Here is a 24,074-nt window from a genome sequence, read left to right as displayed (position 1 = left end):
ATACTAATAGCCTTAAACAGCACATTTGCATGCATCATTATGTATTCAAGAAAAACAGCCCACTTCATATTTGTCTATTATACACAAATTTCTTTCCTAAATGTAAGAAAGCGGAACTATCCCCATGAACCCTTTCCTATGTAACTAAGTTCTCATGCCTTCTGGATAGTTGGAGGTCATTAACAAACTATTTTAAAAATTTATGAATCAGGAACCATACACTAGTTATTTTAATATTCTCAAACATCAAACTAGAAGTAATTCTATAGATAGAAACCAAAGACTCAAAATTTCTCATGTGATGGGAGAACAGGAGCTGTAAAATTACATGACTCAGCTCCCATTATGCAATACTCCCTCTTTAAGATTAAGAGCCTAACTGCTAAAATTGTCTTTACCACCCCTACCAAATTTCATTTATAAATGCTAGAAAAACACTTCACACAAAAAGTATGTAATTTAAGATTACTATATTTCCTTACAAGAGGAACGGTTTAACAAATTTTACAGGTGTCAACCCTTGCTCAAATTGGGCACACATCAAATCTAGCATTATGGGAGTTTTATTCGGAAGTGAACTTAACTATTATTAATACAAACGTCAAGATACTACACAAAACATCCACAGGAACTTTTTTCCCTTTTTTTTTTTTTGAATTGTTCACAAACATTTCCTACATAATCCAACATACAACAAAGAAATGATACATCTTTTTCTTTCACTTTGCATACAATGGAAAAACAATATATATATATTTTACAAACTTTAACTAATAGACACTAAGCAGGCTGACAGTTTAAATTTGTTGATAAGAAATTATCTAATAAAAAATAACCAGAATTTATTTAGCATCGGTCACTTCCATAACCAAGTATTACTCCAATTAATAAAACTTGCTATCAGGCTCCTGGTATACATTTATACCATTACTTCTGCTCCCCACCTTGGTTCTTCACAATTACTAACATAGGAAACTGTTGCAAAGTAGGGATAAGCATTTACAAAAACAAAATCCCCAGCTCATTATAAGCTTGAGTGCGTATAATGGAATTTCTTCCCAAGCAATGGACATTCAAACCATCCAGAAATCACCAGAACTGAATTTGCAAAGATTATTTTTTTTGCCTAAGTCCAAGTTCAACAGAGGAGCTGAAAATCAAACTTAGTGTTTAGTTGGGGGTAGGTTGGAGAATTCAGCCATTTGAAAAATGACCATCTTAAAAAAAAAAATGACCACCAAAAATAGGTTCACTAAATTTATTTTAAAAATCATAAAACGTTTCTTACAAAAGAGCATTACATTCTGCACACTGCTCTGAATAGATGCCAGGGACATATGGACTATTATTACTTTTCCTCCCTGTCCCCCCCTCCCCCCCAATGTTACAGTGACCACAAAGCAAAGTGTTCACAATAATTACATAGGGGGAATTTTCTAACCACCAACAATGAACAAAAATTAAAATTCACTCACTCTGCTGCTGTTTCAAAATTTCAATGTTAGTTTTTGCACACCCTCCCTCCCCCCACCCTGTTTGTAAGGAACTAAAACATTACAACTGGTGAACAGCAAAGATTTCACTACACCTCAAATGCAGAACACCTATGAAGCAGAGGAATGTTGGCTTTTTAAACAGAAGCAGATAAAAAAAAAAAAAGATGCAGGACTCCTTCAGTTCTTCACTAGTCTTAGAAAAACTTTCCAGAATACTGCTTCACACTATAAAAAAGAAAAAATATCTTGCATTAGAATCCTTCAACATCTGCATACTGCTTCACACTATAAAAGAAAAGAAAAAAAAGGACGAATTAGAATTTTTGTTCGTAACATCTTCATCAACATTAAGACAATTTCAATGCTAAATTAAAGCGATAAGCATGTCCATTATAAATTAGAAATAAGAATTAAAACAGTAATTACAAATTAGAGCAATGTAAAATTCAAGAAAAAAAATGATTAATAGTGAACCAGACATTAGTAGAGCAGAATTAAGAAAATGAAACAAAAAGTTGTTAATATTTGGTAGAAAAAGACAAGAAATGCCAGTGAAGGTGTGAAATGCTGCATTTTACAGCACCAATCATTTGTCCTGTAGAGGCATGGCCTGTGCCATATGGCAGACTGTGATTTGTTGTCGATTTAGTTATCTAAAAACAACAAAATCACTAGTCTTCCACACAGAACTAGACCAACATCCATTGAATCTTCTACATTTTCTACAGGCTTTGTATAATTTATAACAAGTGGTTTTGGCAGCAGTTTTCACCAGAGAAATGAGAAGTTTGCTTGGTTAAGGCTTCTTCCAGCAAGATTAGTACTGAATGTCTCCGTTTTTAGTAAGAAAGCAGAAGAAAATTAAAGCAAAACTATTAGAATGTTTAGAAGTTAGGTCCCCAAAAGGTTGAGACACCATGGCTTCTAAAAGAAAAATCAATTGAGAAGAAAAGCTTTTTAAAGTTTTAGTACCTGTAGGCTAACATGAAGCTAAACCTAAACTGACCTGTTCTGCAGCAAATACTGTGCATTCTGTATCTGGTCCTGTGTTCCTGTAATGGTAATGATCCGATCTTCGGACCCTTCTAAAGGCTCATCAATTTTGATCGAAGCTCCTGACTCATGACGAATTTGTTTAATCCTCTGACCACCTTTGCCAATTATAGATCCAGCCAACTGAAAAAATTTTCAAGAACAAATTTATGGTATACTTTAAAAGAAATCACATTACCTATATTTTAAATGACCTTCAAGAATTTAACTTTGTAGTTATTTATTCTGAATTTTAATGCCTTCCGGCCTCCCCAACTAGTCAAGATTTAAGTTACAATGCAATTACTTCAACATTTTCTTAACGAATCAAGGGCTCAAAACTATCTTAACAGCTTTTGATAGTACTGGACAACACCTGACAAATCCCAAATTGGGAGGATACCCCACTGAAATCCTTAAAAAACACAACTTTAATCTTAAAATGGAATATTTGTTAAAATCTTTTATTGAAAGTTAGAGGGCTTAAAATAATTAAATGTTTATTAATACAGTAAAGATACTTACATCTTTGGGAATAGTTACTTGTGTTGTAATAATAGGTCCACCAAGATCACCATATGAGCCTCGACCCCCTGCATAGGAATAATCTGATTTAAATAATGAGCATTAAGTTCTTTTAGAGAAGCATAAAATGATGTTTGATTTCACAAAGGAGAAAACTTACCATATCCAGAGCCACCCTAAAAATGGGAAGAAAAAAAAGAAAATTACTTTGCCTTCAAGACTATTTTTCAGATATCTTAGTATTCCTAAAATTCCTCAGTTTAGGAAACCAAAGTCCCATATGTTCCCTAGTAAATATATTTCAGAAGGCAATCCTTAGGGCAAGAAACCACAGGTACACAGCATTTAAAGAAAGAAAAATAGGAGGGGGAAAAAAAGACACTTATTGGTGAATAGGCAAACACCTTAACAACCAGGATACTCAACCTGTGGTTCATAAGCCATCTGCCATTCTGAAGGGCTCCATGTATCTATTGCAGAGTCCCAAGTTTCATCAGCACTGAAACCAACCTGTGTTGAGACAAGGAACTGTTAATATGAACCTGGCAGGATATTTTTGTCATAGTTACTGCTTTTATATACCTGGTTTATATTTCTACAATACATACTTTGGGGAATAATGATGGCTCAATAAAGTCTTACTAGTTCAACAAAGAACCAAAATGATGTGAATGGCTATCTAAGGAGTGAATTTGTAAGACAAGCTTTTCAAGCAACATTTTTTTGGGGGGGAAATGTTAACTACACATACTTTTAGATGCCTTACACACTGAAATATACATTGATGACAAATGAAAATTCTTACCATGCCATCATAACGATCTCCAGGTCTTCCTCTCCTGTCATAGGCCATTAGATCCCTGCAAAAACAGTACTGGTTGTAATCTCAGCTTATTAACATCACACACATCAAATGAAAAAAAAAAAATGAAAAAAAAAACCTAAACCGCTCACCCCCTAAACGGCAGCCTCTTGCTTGTTAGTAACATATATATGAAAAGAAACTCACCCTCCTCTCGGTGGTGGTGGTGGAGGAAGAGGAAGATTGCGAGCTCTGCTACCACCCCGGCCACCTCGTCCGGGAGGAGGGGGAGGGGGTCCTCGCCGAGGGCTCATATCATCATAATCTCTTCTAGACGGAGGCATGGGACGCCCACCCCGACCAGGGGGCATTCTGTCAAAACCACCTCTTCCCCGCATGGGAAACCCCACAGGACGGCCACGGCGGTCATCGAACATCATTGTAAAGCCACCATAATCATAAGTTTCATCATAGAAGTTGGGATCATAAGGCTGTGCACGTCCTTTGATGGGCGACTAAAACAAAAACAGCAATATTACAGACCAAAGTAAAATAAACTTGATAACAAACCACTCTTTTTACAAACAAAATATCTAAAGTCCTTATTTTTCCTGGGAGGTACCTTCAGACAGGACAGGAATATGGACAAAAACATAGTAAGGAAATAACTGGAAAAAAATGCATTATTTTTGTGAGGACTAAAAAAAAAGTGAGCTTTACTGCTTGGGGAAGTAGCAACTTGCTACTTTTTCCAGACAATCTTAAGGGACTACAACCCCTTTCATGTTTCACAATGGGGTCTATGAAGTGAGCATTCAAGAGAGATAAAAGTTCAGTATCTTGCTTGGGTGAGCCTGTACCCCATATGGACATTTAAATTATCAATTGGGAAGCTATGCAATGTAGTACTGTAGAAATTTCCTTTGAAGGACTGAAGGCTATAAAGTCCCAACAGCAATCAAGATAGTTCTTCAACCTCTTAAATTATTTCTAAATTAAATTAATAGCTAGCTAAAGATGGGGGATTGAAAATTGCTAGGGAAAGGACAAAAGACATTCGTCTAAACATCCTGAAATACTTTGACATCTAAGTTTCATGAGGTTCAACATAAAGATAAGCATTCTCAAGGTACCTCTGATATAAGATCAAGGATGATCTTTATGCACTCTACAACCCTATCAGGTTTTCCACCAATAAGAACGACTCTGTCAGTGGAATGAGGACAGCATTCCTGGAAAAGCTTGATTGTTGTCTGAGTGTTCTGTATTAAGTTAAAAAAAAAAAAAAAAGGCATTAACAACACCAAAAAAACCCCAACAAAACAAAATACAAGGGAAGTACACTAAAGAGGTTAGGAAACCTAGGAAGGTTCAGATAAATGTATCTACCTTAAGCAAATCCACCCATCTCCACCCCAAATTTTATTGATAACACTAGGACTTTTTCTTTTTTTCTTTTTTTTTGGGGGGGGGTGGGGGGGAGAGGGTGCAAAATAATGTGGTCAGGCCTTCCTGTGGCATTTCAACAGCAAATTGTGATGAGGAACCTGTAGGATAACAAAAGTCAAGCCCACTGCACCAAGTCTATATAAAAAATATTTCCAGCAAAATAAAAAGAAAATAGAAGTGTTTTTACCTCTCGAAGTTCTTTGATTTTAGCACCTTTGACCCCAATAATCCCTCCTGCCAGACTCTGATGAATCAACAGTCTCAATTCGCAGTCAAAGTCGCTTCCTTTATAGTGTTGGTACTGCAGAGGGAGAGTTATAAAATTTTAGTTCCAAATTAAGGTTTTCCCCAATAATACACACTTATCTGCTATAAGCATAACAACATACTGTTGCAGTGAGCAACCTGAATTTATATTTCAATAACTTTACCAGTTATGTGCTTATTATCCTCAATAGCCAGGCCCAAAAAGGACATTCTGCACCACCTTAAAAAACTATTTTATTTTCAGGTCCTGCAACACCATACCCACACTGCAGCCATTTAGCATGTCGCTGTTACTACAATATCATTATTAACATTCAAATAACATAATAATATAAATGACTGCAAAGCACTTTGCAAATGTAGTTAATTCCCACTGCAGCATGGAGCAGGGTCAACAGTGAGTTGTAAGACCATTCATTTATCATTTTAAGCCTTTTTCTATAGAGACCGGAAAAGCACACTATGTTAAAAATAAAATTAATCCCATGGGCCAGGCTCCATACTTCAGTGGGGTTCAATGGCACTATGACATACATTTAAGCATTCCACAGCATCAGATTCGAGCGGGAGCTGGCTGGTTGCAGTGGGTGATGGCAACTGCAGGCCCTGAAAGTAGAAAAATAAGAGTAATAGGTTAAGTGTCTAGTGTGATCAGGCTATTGTCGCATATATTGGTAAAGCTACTACAACCTATTTCACATATACATTATTAAATAGCGAGAAACTGCTAACTTATACTAAGAATGTACAATGGTTTTCTCTACACACTACAAAATTAGAGAACTTAAAAATCCTTAAAACAAAAAACAAAAACACAAAAAACCTTCTCTAAAACTAAAGCCCATGAAAATGCATGACCACAGATTTTTAGTTCAGATTTACTCCGTTGTGGTCAGACATTTTAAAAACAAACAGTATTGAGTACAGCAACCCTGTACACTATGGAGCAGGTTGTACGATTCTGCTACTACTACAAAATGTTATACCCACTATCTCCCCACCTCCCCCATTATGCCCCAAAACATACTTTAACACCCCCCGCCCCCCATCAACAAATACATAAAAATGAGCCTACCTCTTCCAAGGTAGGGATGATTTTCTTCAGAATTTCTCCAATTGTTTCAATATCAGCACTGATACTCAATATGCTGTCAAACATCACAAATACCAGATAGTACAAAAAAGTTGGAAAATAAAAATGAGTTTTGTGTTTATTACTAGTATTCATACAAACTTTTCCAGAGAAGTAACATTTAATACTCCCCATTTAAAGTAGCCTATTTATAGGTTTACACATGCATTTTGTTTTATGCCCAATACAGATATGATAACAATATTAGGAGACTTGGAGAGAGACAGAGAGAATGGGCTCTTGGAAGGGCTCAGATTAAGTGGGCAATAAATTGTCCAGAACTGAAGCAGAGTTGAATATTTATGTTCCCCGCCACCACTAAGTTAATTAAGGATACCCTCGCTGTTACATTGGTAAAACTGGCACACCTTCTCTTAGGCAAAGTGGGGGAATATGCAAGTGGTGAACATTATATTTGGAGTAAGGTTATGGATACCAGTTAGAAATTAGATCACTAATGGGCTCTGCAAGAAAACAAATACAAATGCGAGACAAAACAAAGACAATACAAATGAGAAGTGAAGGAAAGTGAACCAGAGTTAGCATTTCATCAGAAAAAATTATGAACAGGCAATGTTGGGAAGCAAGGTGGGCCACAAAGACAGAGCGAGAGACTATTTTGGTAACAATTTGATTTACAATGCAGCAAATATGCAACACTTGAAGCTGTGCTCCTTCCATCGAAATAAAATTAGTGGATCGTTTGGGTGGGCAACTCACGGTAAAAGTTCAGTGACAAAAAGACTTAATGGGGAAAATAAGACAGAAACTTGAAAAACAATACACCGTCTAAAGGGGATACTATTTAATTATATAAAGGCAGGTAATAAAATACATTTCTCTCTTTCTAATCAGGCAGTGAGGCATAAACTGTTGGGACATACCGCTCGGGGCCACTGCTGTCTGGGACTGAAACACTGGCATTGTACTGCATTGGTCATTGGCGTTCGTGGATGTTGGCATTGGGCATGGGCATTCAATCAGAAGTTGTCAAGTATGGTACCCGTTTGGCAACGAGCACATTTTTGGGCATAGCCAACCAGGGTTTTCACATGGGCGTTCAGGGGCGGATGGGCCAACGTCATGGTGGGCAACGCAGGGGTAAGTCGATCCAGTACATGGGCAACGGAGATATATGGCCAAAAAAACAAGGAGAGGGAAAAGGGGGAAAAGCAATAAATTTTAATTTAATACAAACTATACTCATACTCTCAATTAATGAAAACAAGTTTAAGTTGTTCTGAAGACTAACACAATAATGGACTTCTCTATATCTGACTGTGGCTTAACATTTAAGGACCTTAAATGACGGTACTATTTTTTTCTTTTTAAGAAAACAAACGATGTTTCAGTAGCAGGCTGGCTCATGAGGGTAGACACAAAACCTGTCATGACTCAGTTTACTGAAGTTCTTGAGGAACGGGGAAATTAATAACCCAGATAACTATACAGAACATCTGGATTAAGAGGAGAGAGGTTTATAAAAGACAAAACAAAAATTCCCACACCACCAAAAACCCTAACTCTTAAAAGGGTAGTTGGTTTCCTGAAGGTTTAAAAGGCATTCCTAGATCCTAATAGGCAAGTTTGTAAAATTCTAAACAAAATTTCAAGTTCAGTTTACAGTACTCAAGAAGAACATACAAAGATCTGCGACCAAGAGAGAAATGAAATACTGTAAGTATTCAACACAAAGTTATTATTTGCCTCCATTTCTGCAAGAAAACATTTAAGAGCATGTTCACTGAGAAAATTTTTTTTAAAAAGGAATTTAGGTGTAGCCAAGTCCTATAAATATGCTTGCTTCTGGTGATATCAATATTTAATGTGTCTAATCACAAGAGTCAACCCACTATAAAATATGAAGATTAGAATCATTGGCAGTGACATAAGGTTTCCCAATCTTAAAAATAAGTGCCTACTCTCTTCTTTACCCACATTTAAATCATGCAAGCTCAACATTAATTTGTTTGTGTTCCATGTACAAGCTGTTAAAGAACAGATGGACGATTTAAAAAAGGGAATAAAAATTTGAGTTTAATCAGCCACCTGCAATGGCTTTCAGTAACACTGTAATTGATTCACACACACGGGAAATGATGCAATTAAGGGTTTTTACACTGTCGTTATTTCTAATTAAGATGTTATCCTGCCTGAAGTGAATAATTTGGTGCAAAGTTATTAGAAAGTGAAGAGGTTTAATAAAGACCTCACCACCCAACCCAATCCAAACTTTGTTAAATAAGGAATGGCAAACCTTGCAATTATCTATGAAATTATTATAATGGCATGTATCTAAACTATTAAGTGATTTCTATGATGCAACTCTTTAAATCTCTACGAACATAAACTGAAGCTGGAATAATAGTTCTAAACTCTTTAATACTTACGTCTGTACGCAGAGCCTTAATATTCTTGCCTCCTTTTCCAATCACTGCCCCAGCATTCTGGAAAAAGTAAAAAGATAAATTATTCCCCTTCCTTCCTGTGCTCTCAAGCTTTAACAAAAACAATATATATCTATATCTACGTGTATATCTAGTCCCTCTCATTTTTCGTTGTTGTCATAGAACTAAAAATCTATTTGGGATATTAAAAATAAGCAGTAAAAAAACAAAACAAAAAAAAAAAACACCAAGGCAGGAATTTGAAATATTCAGAATGTCATTATACACTGAACATTAAATTTCAGCACTGTTTAATTTCACAGTTCCCATCATGAAACAAATATAAACAATAGGTACCTACTCATTGTTACCTGATAATATCAAATAAATTGCCAAATTGCTTTCTAATAAATTTGCAATGCAATCAAGATCCATTAATGATTTAAGGATTACCCACACCCTTCTCCTGGTTTAAGTTGGTAAGTGGCTCAATATATAAAAGGATTTCATTTTAATTGTTAGGGCAAAAAAAGAAACAAAAACCCACACAAAAAAAAAAAAAAAAACACAAAAAACCCAAAGCCACTATTGCACAGCCTACAAGTCCTTGTGGAGCCACACAATCTTTCATATTATTCAACTAAGGCTTTGAAGGTTTCCAAGAGGGCCAAACCAGAACTTAATTTCCACGGGAATAAAAACCATTTTCAAATTTTCAAGAATAAAACCAATACCTTGCTCTGAAGCAGAATTCGTAATTCAACCATCTCATCAGTGTTCCTAGATCTTTTAAAAGCCTGTTCCTCTTCCATATCTTCTGCAGGGCGTTTACCTAGAAATAAACAGTTCCAAATTTCAAAGGAAGCACAGCATCTTCAAAAGGCATCTTTAATCACAGTCTTAATTTAACTAACTTAAATGAAAGCAACCATATTCTATCTTAAAAGATTGATTACTAATTGTTAAGTCTGTTTTAACAAGGCTGAATACTTTTAAATATGAATCAAAGCATGCTCCCTTTCAAGTTTCTAAACACAAAATATGGGAGTAAGGATTACTTTTAGTTCATAAATAAAAGCCAAGATGTAACTCAGAGATCTCAGACTAAATACACAATCATAAAAATTGTTAAAATTAAAATGTCTTACCAAATTCACCATTGGTTTCGGTGTTGGGGAAGGTTTCCTCTGGCTGTTCAGTTTCCATTTTCCTGGATTATATGGACACACCAATCTGTTAAAAAAAAAAAAATAAAGAAACTAGTCCATTTGGCTTATCGAAAAGTAACCTCTGTTACTAAATATTTTTAAAAAGCAAAGACATGACTCTGTTTCTAAAACGTACCAGTTATTATATATCCTTGCAGAGCAGAACTGAAGTGTTCTGGGCAGGACCAACTGACACCCTAGTGCTGCAGTAGCCTACAAAAACCAACACAAATCAGTTTTGCCTTTTGGTTGCTGATTACTAGACACTAACAAACACTGATCTGAACACAACAAACGAAAGGGCCATATTTCTTCATTTTAGGGTCTTAAGCCCGCAAATAATTGCCTTAAAAAAAATCCAAAACAATTATTAGGTTTTTCTTTTACAAAGGAAAGAACACTAAAGCCACTGGAACTAGTCCCACTTCAGAAACAAGTTATTTTTCATAATACATATAAAAGCAAAGGCACACAACACATCAGCCCACGAACAGCAATTCTGTCCCCGAAAACGGAACAAAACTAGTTTTACAGAGCAGCCCCAAACCGCCAGCACTACTCGAGTATTTAACAGTTAACGGAGCCTTCACCACCACCAAGGTATTTTACATCAGTTACACATCCACAACCGGACTGGCGAGGGGACAAACAGCCTTTGATCTATCTTCCCTCCCAGGGCTGGCAGAAGGCGGCGACATGTGGCCCCGCTGAAAGAGAGGAGAAAAGAGGAGGAGAGGAGAGGAGAGGAGAGAGGAAAGAGAGAAAAGGCGGGGGATACCTAGGCAGCCTAGGGCTGAAAAAGGGCAGCACTTATGCCGTCCCTAACGTTCGTCGACAAGACCACTCTTCCTAGGACCAACTGAAACCCTCTCTCTTTCGGGCCCGCCCGTCAGTTGTGTACGGAGGTGTGGCGGAAGACTTGGATTAAGGAATTTAAAGATCATCTATAAAAACCACCACCACGCTGACGCGGGGTCTGGCTATTAAAAAAAACAAACAAAAAAAACACCTAAACACGTTGATGCGGTCCTCCCAGCACCATTCCTCCGGCCGCAAAAAATAAAAATAAAACCGCTAAATATGCGCGTGACCACCCGAGGCCAACACGAACCCTCAGACTCCCGACACCCGGACCGGCTGGGGCGGAGGAGCAGGAGCGGAGACGGCCCGAGGCGAGCGCACAGGCGCCGCACGTCAACTCCCGGACCCGACAGGAAATGGCCGCCCTTGTAATGGCGACTACGTGCTACTAGGCGGAGCCGAGCGCCGACCCCCTCCCCCACCCACCACGCGGCCCCGCGATCTCGTCCCCGCGCCCTCCCCCCACAGCGGGAGAGACAAAGCGACGGAGGCGGCGGCCCCGACCGCTCCACCTCCCCGCTCCGGCCGCCGCCAGCCCAGGCCGGGGGAGCCGAGGCGCGGCGGGACCCGCCAAGAGGCTGCGGCCATCAGTACCGCCCTCGGGTGCCGCCCGCCCGCCCGCCGGCCCCTTCTCCTCCCCAAACAGGAGGCCTTAGTCCCCAAGACGACACCACCGCCGCTCCTCCTGCGGGCACATGCCTCGTGGCGCCCGGAAGCCTCCAGCACACCCCAACGCGGACTGCGGATAAACGCTCAGGGAAATGGCGGAGGTGGGGGGGGGGGGGAACCAGGCAACGTTTCTCCGCTGAGATTCGGCCAACCACCAAGCAGGCCCTCCCCCCCAAACGCCTCCCTCCAGCGGCGAAATGGGTCTCCGACTTTCGCCCTCACGCGCCGCTCGCCTAGCCCCGCTCCTCACCGCGCGAGGTCGTCGTCTCTATGCCGCCGCGCCGCCTCAACCGGTCACAGCTAGACCGAAAACGAGCGCAGGGCCCCTCCGCTCTCCCCCGCCTCCCGCGCTCTCCGACGCCACCGCCGCCGCTGCCCGATTGGCTGCTCGGGCTTCGGCGGTGGCGCCTGGACGAAGCTATTGGTCCAAGGCCACGTCAATCAAGGCGCCAGAGGGGAAGGCGACACCCCCGCCTCCCACCGGCGCCTCCCTTCAGTCTGGGAGGCCGCTAAGGGCCCGAGAAAAACCGGACTTGGTGGAGGAAGTCAACGCAGCCGTTAGGGATGCCGAGTCCCCTGCCTGAGTCTGTAACGCCGAAGCCCCAATGACCCCAATTACCTATAAGGCTGTACACGAGCGGGACGTAAGCAAGACGTAGAGGTGGGTGCAGCAGAGAAACAGAGGATAATGGCGTCCGCAGCGCTTTCGCCTGGAGCGCCCTCCTCCTTTCCCGTTCGCGCACTCACTGGCTGGGGGAGGGGAAGGAACTCTCGCGAGAACTCCCGCCGGTCCCGTTTGATAGTATAGGGACGGGGTGGGGCGGGAAAGGGGCGTTCTTCGGCCCGAAGAAATCCTTTGGGTTTGGAGGAGGGGCGTGCGCTCGCGGCAAATCGGGCGGGAAAAAGGCAAAATAGACTTACTAGGGCGCGCGCCGTTTCGGTTCCTGTTCTCAGAGTCGCGCGGCCGGGGAACTGCCGTTTGCACGAGGGGGAAAAGCGAGAGTCCCAGGTCGGTTGTAGGCTCAGACACATGCCACCGTCTCCTCGGGCCACACTCGCGTTTCCCTCTCTCTCCACACCCCCTCTCCCGCCCGGGCTGCCCGGCTGCGGGGCGAGCTGCGGGCCGGTAAGTGCAGTCCGCCCACCGGCCCGGCCCTCGCCGCGGACACTCGCTGTGGGTAACGGGCCGCAGCCCCCGTTGGGCGTGGGCTCGGCGGGGGGACGCCACGGGCGGGTGGCGACCGGCCATCAGCTCGGGCGGGACCCCGGGCTCCGCTGGCGGGGCTGGGGCGCTGGGCCTCTTGAGTCCCGGAGATCTCGTCCCTTCGGTTCCGACCTGGAGCCAGCACGTCCGGAGGGGATCCAGGCGTCTCTCTACAGTGCTCCTCATTATAAAGAGACCTTTCATTCTACTCTCTTTTTTTCTTCTTGTTAATGGGGCCTGCGGTGTGAGCCCTCTGTAGTGTCGTCGCTGCATTTGATCTGGAAAGTTTCTGGAAGTAGTCATTGCATTCATCCAAAGGGAATGCAAACCTCAAACTACGCGTGCAGCTCTTTCACCTAGGAAAGAGCTTACGGAGTGTCGAGGTATTCGGCAGTGATCAAAACATCAAAACTTCGCCCTCCAGTGTTACCGGTTCAGCTATCTGTCCAGTTGACACTTGGCTTTGTGTTAGGTTATTTCTGAGGCCCCTATGCCAAGCTTTGGTGGTCTCTTTTCTTAAGGGCTCCCCGAATCCTGACAAACCCGGGAGATCGCCCGGCGTGGTGGTACCCATTTTCACATCACCTTTCCTCAACCCTCCTGGCTTCTTCTGCAACCCTAACCTCACACTTTAAAAGTGTTATGATTTACACATAAAGCTAAATCCACCATTAGTATACATTTACATATGTATATATTTGTAATGATAATTTTGTGCTGATTCATTATATATTGTAACTTGATTTCCCTCTTGAGTAATTTGCAAAATAGATGTAAACAGCACCTATTTTACCCGGCTATGATTCCGACTGCCCTTTATCTTTTACTCGCCTAATTAGGAAGAAAACTCAGAGGGAACTGAGGATTTCAGGAAGCACCACTTAACTGGCCGGGAGGATAGAGAGCATAGTTTCTGGGGTTGTGGAATGTATAAAAGGTCTCTTTAAGTGGTAATATAGTTTTTCTAATGTTCCCCCTCAGGAAGAGTTGTAAGTCTTGTCCAGAGGCAAAACCTCAGGTTTTGGTTCTATTGATACATAGTTCAGATTTTCATTAAGTGAACAAGAATTGAAGAGTATGTGTTGGTCGGGAATACTTGGGTTGTAGACATCTGTCCATTAGGATTAGGATCTGCAACATTTAATTGGATCTGTCATTTAAAATCTGGGACATTTCACTAACACTAATGGGCACTTTTAGGGGCACTGTACTAATGATGCTTTCTTTCTTTTTCTTTTTCTTTTTTTTTTTTAATATATTTTATTGATTTTGTACAGAGAGGAAGGGAGAGAGATAGAGAGTTAGAAACATCGATGAGAGAGAGTCATCGATCAGCTGCCTCTTGCACACCCCCCACTGGGGATATGCCCGCAACCAAGGTACATGCCCTTGACCGGAATCGAACCCAGGTCCCCTCAGTCCCCAAGCCGACGCTCTATCCACTGAGCCAAACCGGTCTTGGCCTCTTTTTTTTTTTTTTTTTTTTTTTTTACACTGTATTAGGATAGAATGAACCACCTCAGTAGCTTCTGAGGCCAATACATTTTTATCACCACAATTACTTTAGCAAATTGATGCTTTCTTTTAAACTAGTATTTCTGTTGCCAGCCATCATCTTCTGCCTTGATCAGAAGAGATGAGGAATAACAGGAATGCAAAGTAAGCATCCCCATCCAGGGACTTCTTCCAATTTTATTGTCTTCTGACTGGACCCTTATTGGTGAAAGCTGTTACCTTTTCCAAATGCCATTGTTCCATGTTTTTGTTTTTTTCCCTTTCCCACTTGTTTTCTTTCTTATCTCTTACAATTTATTGTAGGTTTACCCTTTAAATTACAGGAAAATCTGTCTTTTCACTATCCTTTCATCCTCTATTGTTATCATCCAAACTATATCATTACCTATGTTCATTCAAGGACTTGCCAAATTATTGATACATTCAATGGCTCTTGTTTTGTGTAATGAACTATATGATCACTTTGGATTCCCAATGAAATCAGAGCTAATATTACTTAGGTATGGGGTTTACTTTTATTCTTTTTTTTAAAAAAAAAATGCTACTGATTTTGAGAGAAAGAGAGACATGAGGGAAACATTGATCTGGCTCCCTCAACGGGGATGGAACCCACAATCTGGTTATATGCTCTGACTGGGAATCAAGCTGGAGACCTTTTGGTGCACAGGCTGATGTTCAACCAACTGAACCACACTGGCTTGGGTGGGATTTACTTTAGATAAGCTAATATAATTGAGATTGTATACCGTCTGTCTGGATGATTATTTATAATATCATAGCTAACATTTCCTGAATTCCCCACCATGTGCCAGATCTTATGCTGGCAGTTTAATTGTTATTACAATTCTGTGGGTAGGTTGTTATCTTTGTTTTATGGATGAGGAAATTAAGACTAAGAGAAATTAAAGAACATGTCTGAGGTCACATAACAGACTTGGGATTCAGACTCCTAGACCTATTCCCTTTCTATTTTTTTTTTCTTACATTAGATTATGGAAGATCCATAAATAGCCCCATTGATTACTTCTTTCTGATCAGTCATCATATGTAGTTATATATAATGTAGTTATATTTATATTATATGAGTTATATATAATTCCCCCCCCCCCCCCATTTTCAAAAAGTATCTTGAAGTCATCCCAAATGAATTAAAGCACATATTACATTTACTTTTTAAATGAAGATAGTGGAAACAGTGAATGATTATTAAGTCTCAGCTATTGGTTGGATGCTATATACAGTGCCCAAAAAGATAATATTTTTACTTGTTTTTCTATTTTTTAAAAAATTAAAAGCCCTAGCCAGTTTGGCTCAGTGGATAGAGTGTTGTCCCTCAGACTGAAGGATCCTGGGTTCCATTCGGATCTAGGTTTTATCTTGGCCTTGGTTGGGGCTCATGCAGGAGGCAACCAATCAATGTGTCTCTACCTTTCTTCCTCCCTTCTACTCTAAACATCAATGGAAACATGTCTTTGGGTGAGGACTAACAACAAAAAATAATTGAAATATGTGAGGCTCATTGAAAATTAATCTATAAATCAAATATGCTTAAGTCTTAGTGATGAGTGATAGAATTTTCCTACTCTATTTTCTTTCTGCTCAGTTCCTGCAGTTAAGATCTCAAATGTAGATTATTGTGGTCAGCCAAGTTTAACATGCACAAAATATCAAAGTGTGTTTAAAATTTTTTTCATGATTATAGAATTAGTGGGAATTAAGATATGTGTAGCTTATAGCTGGCCTTTACCCTAACAAAATAAAATATGAACGTATCATTAAATTGGCCTTAAAATGTTTTTTAAAGATGCTATTACCTTACATTTCCTAGATTGTTGTTGTATTTTTCCCCTACACTACAAAAACAATGACAAACACTCTAGCACATAAGTCTTTATCTTCATTGTTGGTTGTTTTCTTAAGATTAATTTTGAAAAGTAAAAAAGTGGATTATATGGTACAACCATTTCCTAATGCACAATTTTAAAAATATACTTTTGAGGATTTAGAGCTGTTTTTTGTATGTGGGCTGATTAGAAACCGTACTGCCTTAGCTAACATTTTCCCTCTGAGTTGCCTCTACCTGCTGTAACTATGGTTACTCAATTTCCTGAGAAAGGTAGAAATAAAAACCTTAGGAATTCTCTGAAGGAGAAGATGAAAAAATAGGATTTTTATTAAATATTTAAAGGGCTCAGTTATTGAAATCTAAACATAATACATACCCCACATGTTAATACATTAATACTTTTATCATTTGATTAAAAAAAATTTTAAATATATTTTTTATTGATTTCAGAGAGTAAGGAAAGGGAGAGAGAGATAGAAATATCAATGACAAGAGAGAACCACTGATCGGCTGCCTCCTTCACACCCCCTACTGGGGATCAAACTGCAACCGAGGCATGTATCCATGACCAAAACCAAACCTGGGATCCTTCAGTTTGAAGGTGGACTCAATCCACTCAGCCAAACCGTCCAGGGCTGATTAAAAATTTTAATAAGCTTTTCTTTGTAACCTGTAGAAAAAATAATCCTAGTATACATCCTCACCGGATAAGTTTTAAGTTTTTACAAAGAAGCAGCGTTTGCCATTTGTCATAACATGAAGGGACTTACCATATATAATATATAGAAATAATGCCTTTTCACAAGAAATAATTCGAGTTTTGCTAATGGCTCATATCCCATGAGGGCATCTAAAATACCAATCCATGGACCAAGTTCTTCTCTCTTCTTATCTAATAATGTAGTAGTTTTCATGGTTTTCTGCCTGAAGGCTCAGGCAAGACCAAAAGTTATCCAGGACTTCATCCCTGTTCTGCCAGAAGTAGGTCTTCTCCTGGTTATCCTCCTCCACCTTAGTGCTGCCACTGCCATGGGATCACAGAGCCCCAGCTTCCTTGGCCTTGAACTCTCTCTCCCTCTGCAGGCAGTGCTGTTTAATTTCAGCCTCAGCTACTCTGACCTGCTTCAGTGTCCAGTGGTTTGTGGGCCTTGGACACCTTACAGGTGGTCCTCTTCTCCGCCTGCAACGGCTGCTGGATGCCTTGTAACTGAGTGGCCACAGAGGTGGTGATTCTGAGGCCTAGTGAGCAGCCTAACAGCTGGATTTGCCCAGGGTCAGCTGACCTAACTGCTTAATATCTACCTGGGCTGGTGCTCTGCCCTCTATCCTCTCCCATCTCCTTTAATTTTTATAGTAGCCCATGAAGTAAATACCGTATAGACCAGGAAACAAGCTTAGAGGGTGTAAATTTCTCATGGTCACTTGCTTTTGTTCATCTCACTCCAAACCTCATTTTTAAAATTCTGTCTGACTGATAACAGGGATCTGAAAAAACATACCTTCCAACTCTTACACTTATGAAAATAGACCAGTGATTCTGCAGCTTTCTCTTATAACCCTTACTGCTTCTTGTCTTAGCTCCCAGGGCTATTTCTGAGCAGTAGAGGTTACAAGTACTCCACTGAACAACCAGTTCCAAGTCCTATCATCAAATCCTATGTTCCTGTTCCTAATGGTAAGTTTTCTTATGGATGTATTAAAACTTTTATAAATTTTAACTCTTGAGATTTTTAAATATATATATATATATATATATATATATATATATATATATATATATATATATATATATATTTTTAGGTCTAGTAATAATTAATGTCGTTTTCTAATACTTTTTTAAATCGAATTTATTTAAACAATACAACAAAATTTAATCAACAATATAGTTGCCGTTGTTTTCTACTACTTGTGCCCAACGCTCAGGAAGCATTTTAATCCCTCTGTTGTAAAATTCTTGTGATTTTGATGCAAAAAATTCGGTCAATGCATTTTTGAGGCATTCTTCATTATTAAATTTTTTTCCAAGAAGAAAGTTTTGCAAAGAACGAAACAAATGGTAATCGGAAGGGGCAATATCAGGAGAATATGCAGGTTGAGGGAGAACTTCCCATTCCAACTGGCGCAGTTTTTCAGCAGTGATTCTTGCAGTATGCAGTCGTGCGTTATCGTGGTGAAGAATTACGCCCTTCCGATTAATCAGCGCGGGTTCTTTTTCTCTTAAAGCTTGGGCTAACCTTTCCAATTGGGCACTATACACTGCACTTGTAATGGTTTGGTTAGATGGTAAACGTTCATAATGAAGAATTCCTTTAAAATTCCACCAAACACACATCATCACTTTTTTCGCATGCAAGTCAGGTTTTGGCGTGGGCTGCGGAGCCTCATTTTTGTTCAACCATTGAGGCCGCCTTTTCAAATTAACATACAGCACCCATTCTTCATCTCCGGTAACAATTTGCTCTAAAAACGGCAAACGGTTTTGACGAGAGAGGAGCGAACTGCAAATTGTGACTCTTTGATTACGGTTGTTGTCGGTCAACTCATGAGGAACCCATTTTCCAAACTTTTGGACTTTGCCAAGTGCACACAATTGACTGGAAATTGTTTTTTGTGAACAATTTAAAGTTGTCGCAAGCTCTTGTTGGGTAATTTGAGGATTTTGCACCAAAAGAGCTTGAAGAGCTTCTTGATCAAAATTGGACACATAGCCTCGACCTCTCTTGTCATCTAACGAAAAATTTCCCTCGCGAAATTTCTCAAACCAACGCTGGCATTTTCTGGCGCTAACTGCATCTTGACCAAGAGCACTACAGATGTTTTTTGCAGCCTCACTTGCTTTTCTTCCTAATTGGAACTCGTAAAGCATGCAGTGCCGAATATGCTCTTCATCCGCCATCTTCTTAGCCCTAGTTTTGCAACAAAAACCAAACCAAACACAAACTTTTTCAAGCAAAACTTGTTAATTGCACTTCACACGTTCTGTAGATACCACGTGTTTGAAGGTTATGTCAATACAAGTCAACGCCAAGCAAGATTTTAAACGAATGTTTTAAAACGACATTAATTATTACTAGACCCGTAATAATTAAACAGTATAACTGATGGTTTGTTTTACTTTATCATCTGTCTCTGAGTTCTTATCTTTATTTGAAAAACTGTGGGTTATGGATACATTATGATTAACTGAAAAAACACTATCGTTGAGGAAGGGAGAGGGAAAGAGAGAAATATTAATAAGAGAGAATCATTGATCGGCTACCTCCTGCACACCTCCTACTGGGGACAGAGCCTGCAACCCAGGCATATGCCCTTGACCAGAATTGAACTGAGGACCCTTCAGTACGCAGACCAATGCTGTATCTACTGAGCCAAACCGGCTAGGGCTAACTTTTAGATATTTTTATCTGTAGAAGGAAAAAATAATTTTGTGAATATAGGGTTGATTAGTCTTTACTGTTTTGCTTCTGGGTTTTTTTTTTTTTTGTGTGTGTGTGTTTAAAAATTAAATATATTTTGATTTTTTACGAAGAGGAAGGGAGAGGGATACAGAACTAGAAACATTGATGACAGAGAAACATCGACCAGCTGCCTCCTGCACAGCCCCCACTGGGAATGTGCCTGCGACCACGATATATGTCCTTGACCGGAATCAAACCTGGGACCCTCCACTCTATCCACTGAGCCAAACCGGTTTTGGTTTGCTTCTGTTTTATACCGAGAAAATCAGAAGTATATTTACCTCGTAGGGCTATTGAAATTATTTAGCTAAACAAATAAGATGCTTTATGTCAGCTCAGAATTTATTATTTGTTTTAACTTTATCCTTAGACTACATATTTAACTACTATATGGTCATGCATAATGGTATGCTTTAATAGAGTATGAATTATATATAGCTATGAAAATAATCTTAGTGAATATTGTTTCTTTTTTTATATATATTTTATTGATTTTTTTACAGAGAGGAAGGGAGAGTGATAGAGAGTTAGAAACATCGATGAGAGTGAAACATCAATTAGCTGCCTCCTGCACACTCCCCACTGAGTATGTGCCCGCAACCAAGGTACATGCCCTTGACTGGAATCGAACATGGGACCCTTGAGTTTGCAGGCCGACGCTCTATCCACCGAGCCAAACTGGCTAGGGCTGTTCCTTTTTTTGTATTGCCTGAATAGTTAGGAGATTGATTTTATTAGAATTTAGAATATTTCTGAAACCCAAATTCAGATATTGTTTTAAATTATTAAAATCTGATCATAATATTATTATAGTAATTACTATTTACTATGTGTCTTTCATAGATCTGATATTATGCTTTAAATGTTATGTAATCCTAACAACAACCCTGTAAGATAGATGGTCATATTACAAATGAAAAATCTGGGCTAGAAAAGTTAAGAAATTTATATTAGGTCAGAGAAATAATTTGCCTGAACTAGCTTTCAAAGCTTTAGCTTTTCTCATAATATACTGTATGTGAACTTTGGATATGTAGAAAGTGAAAGAATTTTAAGATGCTGAAATTGAGAAAAATCAAAAGGGTATGGTTATGCCTGTTGGTGCATTGTGCATAATTAGAGAGGCAACATTTAAGTTGAACTGTAATTCTAAATACTGAATTATAATTCTTTTGCTTTTGTTTTTTGTTTTTAGGTAACAGATGTATAATATTTCTTTTACTTAAAAAAATGAGTGTAACTAATATTGCATTAAGAGTTGAAACCTGGCTTTTAGCTACATGGCATGTTAAAGTACCTGTAATGTGGTTGGAAGCTTGTATTAACTGGATCCAAGAAGAAAATGATAATATTAATTTGAGTCAAGCACAAATAAATAAACAAGTTTTTGAGCAATGGCTCCTTACCGATCTGAAAGATTTAGAGCATCCTCTTTTACCTGATGACATTTTAGAACTTCCAAAAGGAGAGCTGAATGGATTTTTTGCTCTGCAGATCAATTCATTGGTTGATGTAAGTCAGCCTGCATATTCCCAGATGCAAAAGTTGAGAGGAAAGAATACTATGAATGAGTTAATTACAGCTGAAACACAAGTAACCCAAAAGCCTTGGGAAGCCAAGCCGTCACGAATGTTGATGCTACAGCTAACTGATGGAATTATACAAGTGCAGGGAATGGAATATCAGCCTATTCCAGTTCTTCATAGTCATCTTCCTCCAGGAACAAAAATTTTGATTTATGGAATCATTTCTTTTCGTCTTGGTGTTCTCTTATTGAAACCAGAAAATGTGAAGGTGTTGGGAGGAGAAGTAGATGCTCTTTTAGGGGAATATGCCCAAGAAAAAGTACTTGGAAGATTAATTGGGGAGCCTGATCCTATAGTTTCAGTCATACCAAATAATTCTAACCAGAACATCCCTAGAAACACAGATGATCTAGAGCTTGCATTAGAACCTTCTGATGAAGAACTCTTGGCAAGTCTGGATGAAAATGATGAACTTGCAGCAAATAATGACACCTCCTTGGAAAGAAGATGTTTCAGCATAGGTAGTTCCTCAAATACTATTCCCACAAGACAGACAAGTTTTGAACCAGGACTTGTTATTTCTCCAAGACCAAAGGAGAAACTACCAAATCAATCTATGCATTTCACTGATGGGGAATTAGATGACTTTTCCTTAGAGGAGGCCTTGCTTTTAGAAGAAGTTCTCCAGAAAGAACAAATGGAGACTAAAGAATTGCAGCCGTCGACTTTGAACAGAATACCAGATGACAGTATAACAAGATCTTCACACACGCCTAATACTCCGAATAATTTTTCATTAATTGGCAAAAATGGAAATGATAATTGGAATGAAAATAATTTATCTGAACAAATGACTGATGAAGACCACAACGATAGTGTTTTTTCAGTTAATCATAATGTATCCATAACCCACAGTTTTTCAAATAAAGATAAGAACTCAGAGACAGATGATAAAGTAAAACAAACCAGTTCAAATGTACATTCCTTAAATAATACAATATTAAATAGAGAACTGGTCAGTTACATACCAAAAAGGAGTTCGCAAATTTATAATGGAAATGATCAGCATTTACAGAATTGTTCTTTAAAATCATCAGAGAACAGCACTAAACTTTCTATCATGGATTTATATTCTCCGCCCTTTATCTATTTATCTATTCTAATGGCCAGCAAACCAAAGGAAGTTATAACAGTGAAAATCAAAGCCTTTATCGTAACCTTAACTGGAAATCTCTCAAGTTCTGGTGGCATTTGGAGTATAACAGCAAAGATTTCTGATGGAACTGCATATCTAGATGTAGACTTTGTAGATGAAATACTTGCTAGTCTGATAGGGTTTTCAGTAGCAGAAATGAAAAAGTTAAAAAAGGACCCTCCTCAGTATCAGAAGTTCCTGGATGGTTTGCAGAAATGTCAGCGAGATCTAATAGATTTGTGCTGTCTAATGACTATTTCATTTAATCCTTCCTTGTGTAAAGCAATGGTACTGGCATTGGAAGATATTAATGTGGAACACCTTGATAACCTAAAGAAGCGATTGAATAAGTAATTTACTAAAATAATATTAGAAATATTTAGAATTATATTTGTCCTTTTATTTTTGAAACTTTTCATAAAAAGGGAAAAATGTTTCACAACTTATTTCAATTTAAAAGTGTTTAATAATGTTTATTTAGGTACTTTTAATAAAATTTTTTATTAGATGAACTTGACTCCTGTTGTTGAGAAATTGGTTTCCCACTGATTTCATATAAGATGATTGCTAGAATATTGTATTAATGTTTATTGATGTGTCATATTGTTGAAAGTTAATTTTAAATAGTTGTATTTCTGATATATTGAGTATTCCAAAATGTTTGTTCAGGGGTTGAGAATGTCTGGCCCACAGGTTGTATGAGGCTCATGAAATCAAGGCCAACCCATGTAGGGTGAGCTAATTAAATGTTTAACCAAATATGGCAGGCTAATTTTTAAGTTGATGATTTTGTATGGCCTGCAAATGATGTTATAAATATCCAAATGGCCGTGGCAGAAAAAAGGTTCCCCACCCCTGTTTTACATTATTATACTTAGGAAAATATAAACCAATTAATCAGAATGCCAGGTTTTCAGATGCAAATTGTCTTACTGGTTTTTATTTTGCTGATTTTAAATATTTTTGTATGTCTAAGTTAAATATTATGTAAACAAGATGCCATTTCAGAGAATATATTGAAATGTTAAAAAAAAAACAAACCCAAAACCTTATTTTTAAGAATCATTTATTTTTAAATAACATTGAAATTTCATTAAGGTCCAGTAAATACTTCTTTTTCTTTTTTTGGGGTTAAAGTAAGATATCATCCTCTTTCTGAATTAGCTCTACATATGTAAGCCTCTCTAGTTATATTTGGAAGTGCTGAATTTTTTTTTTATGAGAGATTGTTTTCCATTTTTCCATTTTGCTATTAAAAAAGCCACATTTCAAAGTTAAGATTATTTTTATTAATCTTTGTCTTTAATGTTTTTTTCCAAACATTTTTTATTTATTTCTTTATTTACATTCCCATGACTAATTTGTAACTGTCAGTTTGTACTTAAGAGAGTTATTTTAAATAAATGTTTACATAAGTATTTCATTTTTGTTGTAAAAAACATGTGAGTAAAACGACAGATCACTAAAGATTCTACCAAAATATATAAGTTAACATTTTGGGA

General features: G+C 38.7%; 2 protein-coding genes across 16 annotated transcripts; one reads left to right on the top strand and one right to left on the bottom strand.

Moving 5' to 3' along the window:
• Nucleotides 1-1,244: 1,244 nt before the first annotated feature.
• On the bottom strand, nucleotides 1,245-12,580 carry HNRNPK (heterogeneous nuclear ribonucleoprotein K). Of its 12 annotated transcripts, none has more exons than XM_084899362.1 (17): nucleotides 12,448-12,579; nucleotides 10,435-10,511; nucleotides 10,239-10,323; nucleotides 9,825-9,922; nucleotides 9,094-9,150; nucleotides 7,588-7,631; nucleotides 6,647-6,719; nucleotides 6,106-6,177; nucleotides 5,492-5,605; nucleotides 4,989-5,117; nucleotides 4,063-4,370; nucleotides 3,859-3,913; nucleotides 3,480-3,563; nucleotides 3,214-3,229; nucleotides 3,054-3,136; nucleotides 2,503-2,672; nucleotides 1,245-1,781 (listed from the first exon to the last, which is right to left on the bottom strand). In XM_084899362.1, exons 3-17 carry the CDS (start codon nucleotides 10,294-10,296, stop codon nucleotides 1,748-1,750), a joined length of 1,395 nt encoding a protein of 464 aa, XP_084755488.1. In that variant the 5' UTR covers nucleotides 10,297-10,323; nucleotides 10,435-10,511; nucleotides 12,448-12,579; the 3' UTR covers nucleotides 1,245-1,747. The 12 variants fall into 12 exon arrangements, with proteins under 12 accessions (XP_084755488.1, XP_084755484.1, XP_084755493.1 ...); XM_084899358.1 differs by lacking the exon at nucleotides 12,448-12,579 and adding an exon at nucleotides 12,079-12,190; XM_084899367.1 differs by lacking the exon at nucleotides 12,448-12,579 and adding an exon at nucleotides 12,079-12,190 and having other exon boundaries at nucleotides 1,245-1,721.
• Nucleotides 12,581-12,667: 87 nt separating this feature from the next.
• Nucleotides 12,668-23,084, top strand: RMI1 (RecQ mediated genome instability 1). 4 transcript variants are annotated; one of them, XM_084899357.1, is made up of 3 exons: nucleotides 12,668-12,837; nucleotides 17,972-18,068; nucleotides 21,047-23,084. In XM_084899357.1, the coding sequence occupies exon 3, from the start codon at nucleotides 21,082-21,084 to the stop codon at nucleotides 22,924-22,926; it is 1,845 nt and encodes a 614-aa protein (XP_084755483.1). In that variant the 5' UTR covers nucleotides 12,668-12,837; nucleotides 17,972-18,068; nucleotides 21,047-21,081; the 3' UTR covers nucleotides 22,927-23,084. The 4 variants fall into 4 exon arrangements, 3 of the variants coding, with proteins under 3 accessions (XP_084755483.1, XP_084755481.1, XP_084755482.1); XR_014796375.1 differs by lacking the exon at nucleotides 21,047-23,084 and adding an exon at nucleotides 13,872-13,969 and having other exon boundaries at nucleotides 12,728-12,837; nucleotides 17,972-18,059; XM_084899355.1 differs by lacking the exon at nucleotides 12,668-12,837 and adding an exon at nucleotides 12,844-12,954.
• The last annotated feature ends 990 nt before the right edge of the window (nucleotides 23,085-24,074 follow it).

The sequence above is a fragment of the Pipistrellus hanaki genome (genome assembly GCF_964339955.1).
Source record: "Pipistrellus hanaki genome assembly, chromosome: 11".
Lineage (NCBI taxonomy): Eukaryota > Metazoa > Chordata > Mammalia > Chiroptera > Vespertilionidae > Pipistrellus > Pipistrellus hanaki.
The sequence above is the reverse complement of the archived record's forward strand: the minus strand, read 5'-3'. Positions and strand labels throughout refer to the sequence as shown.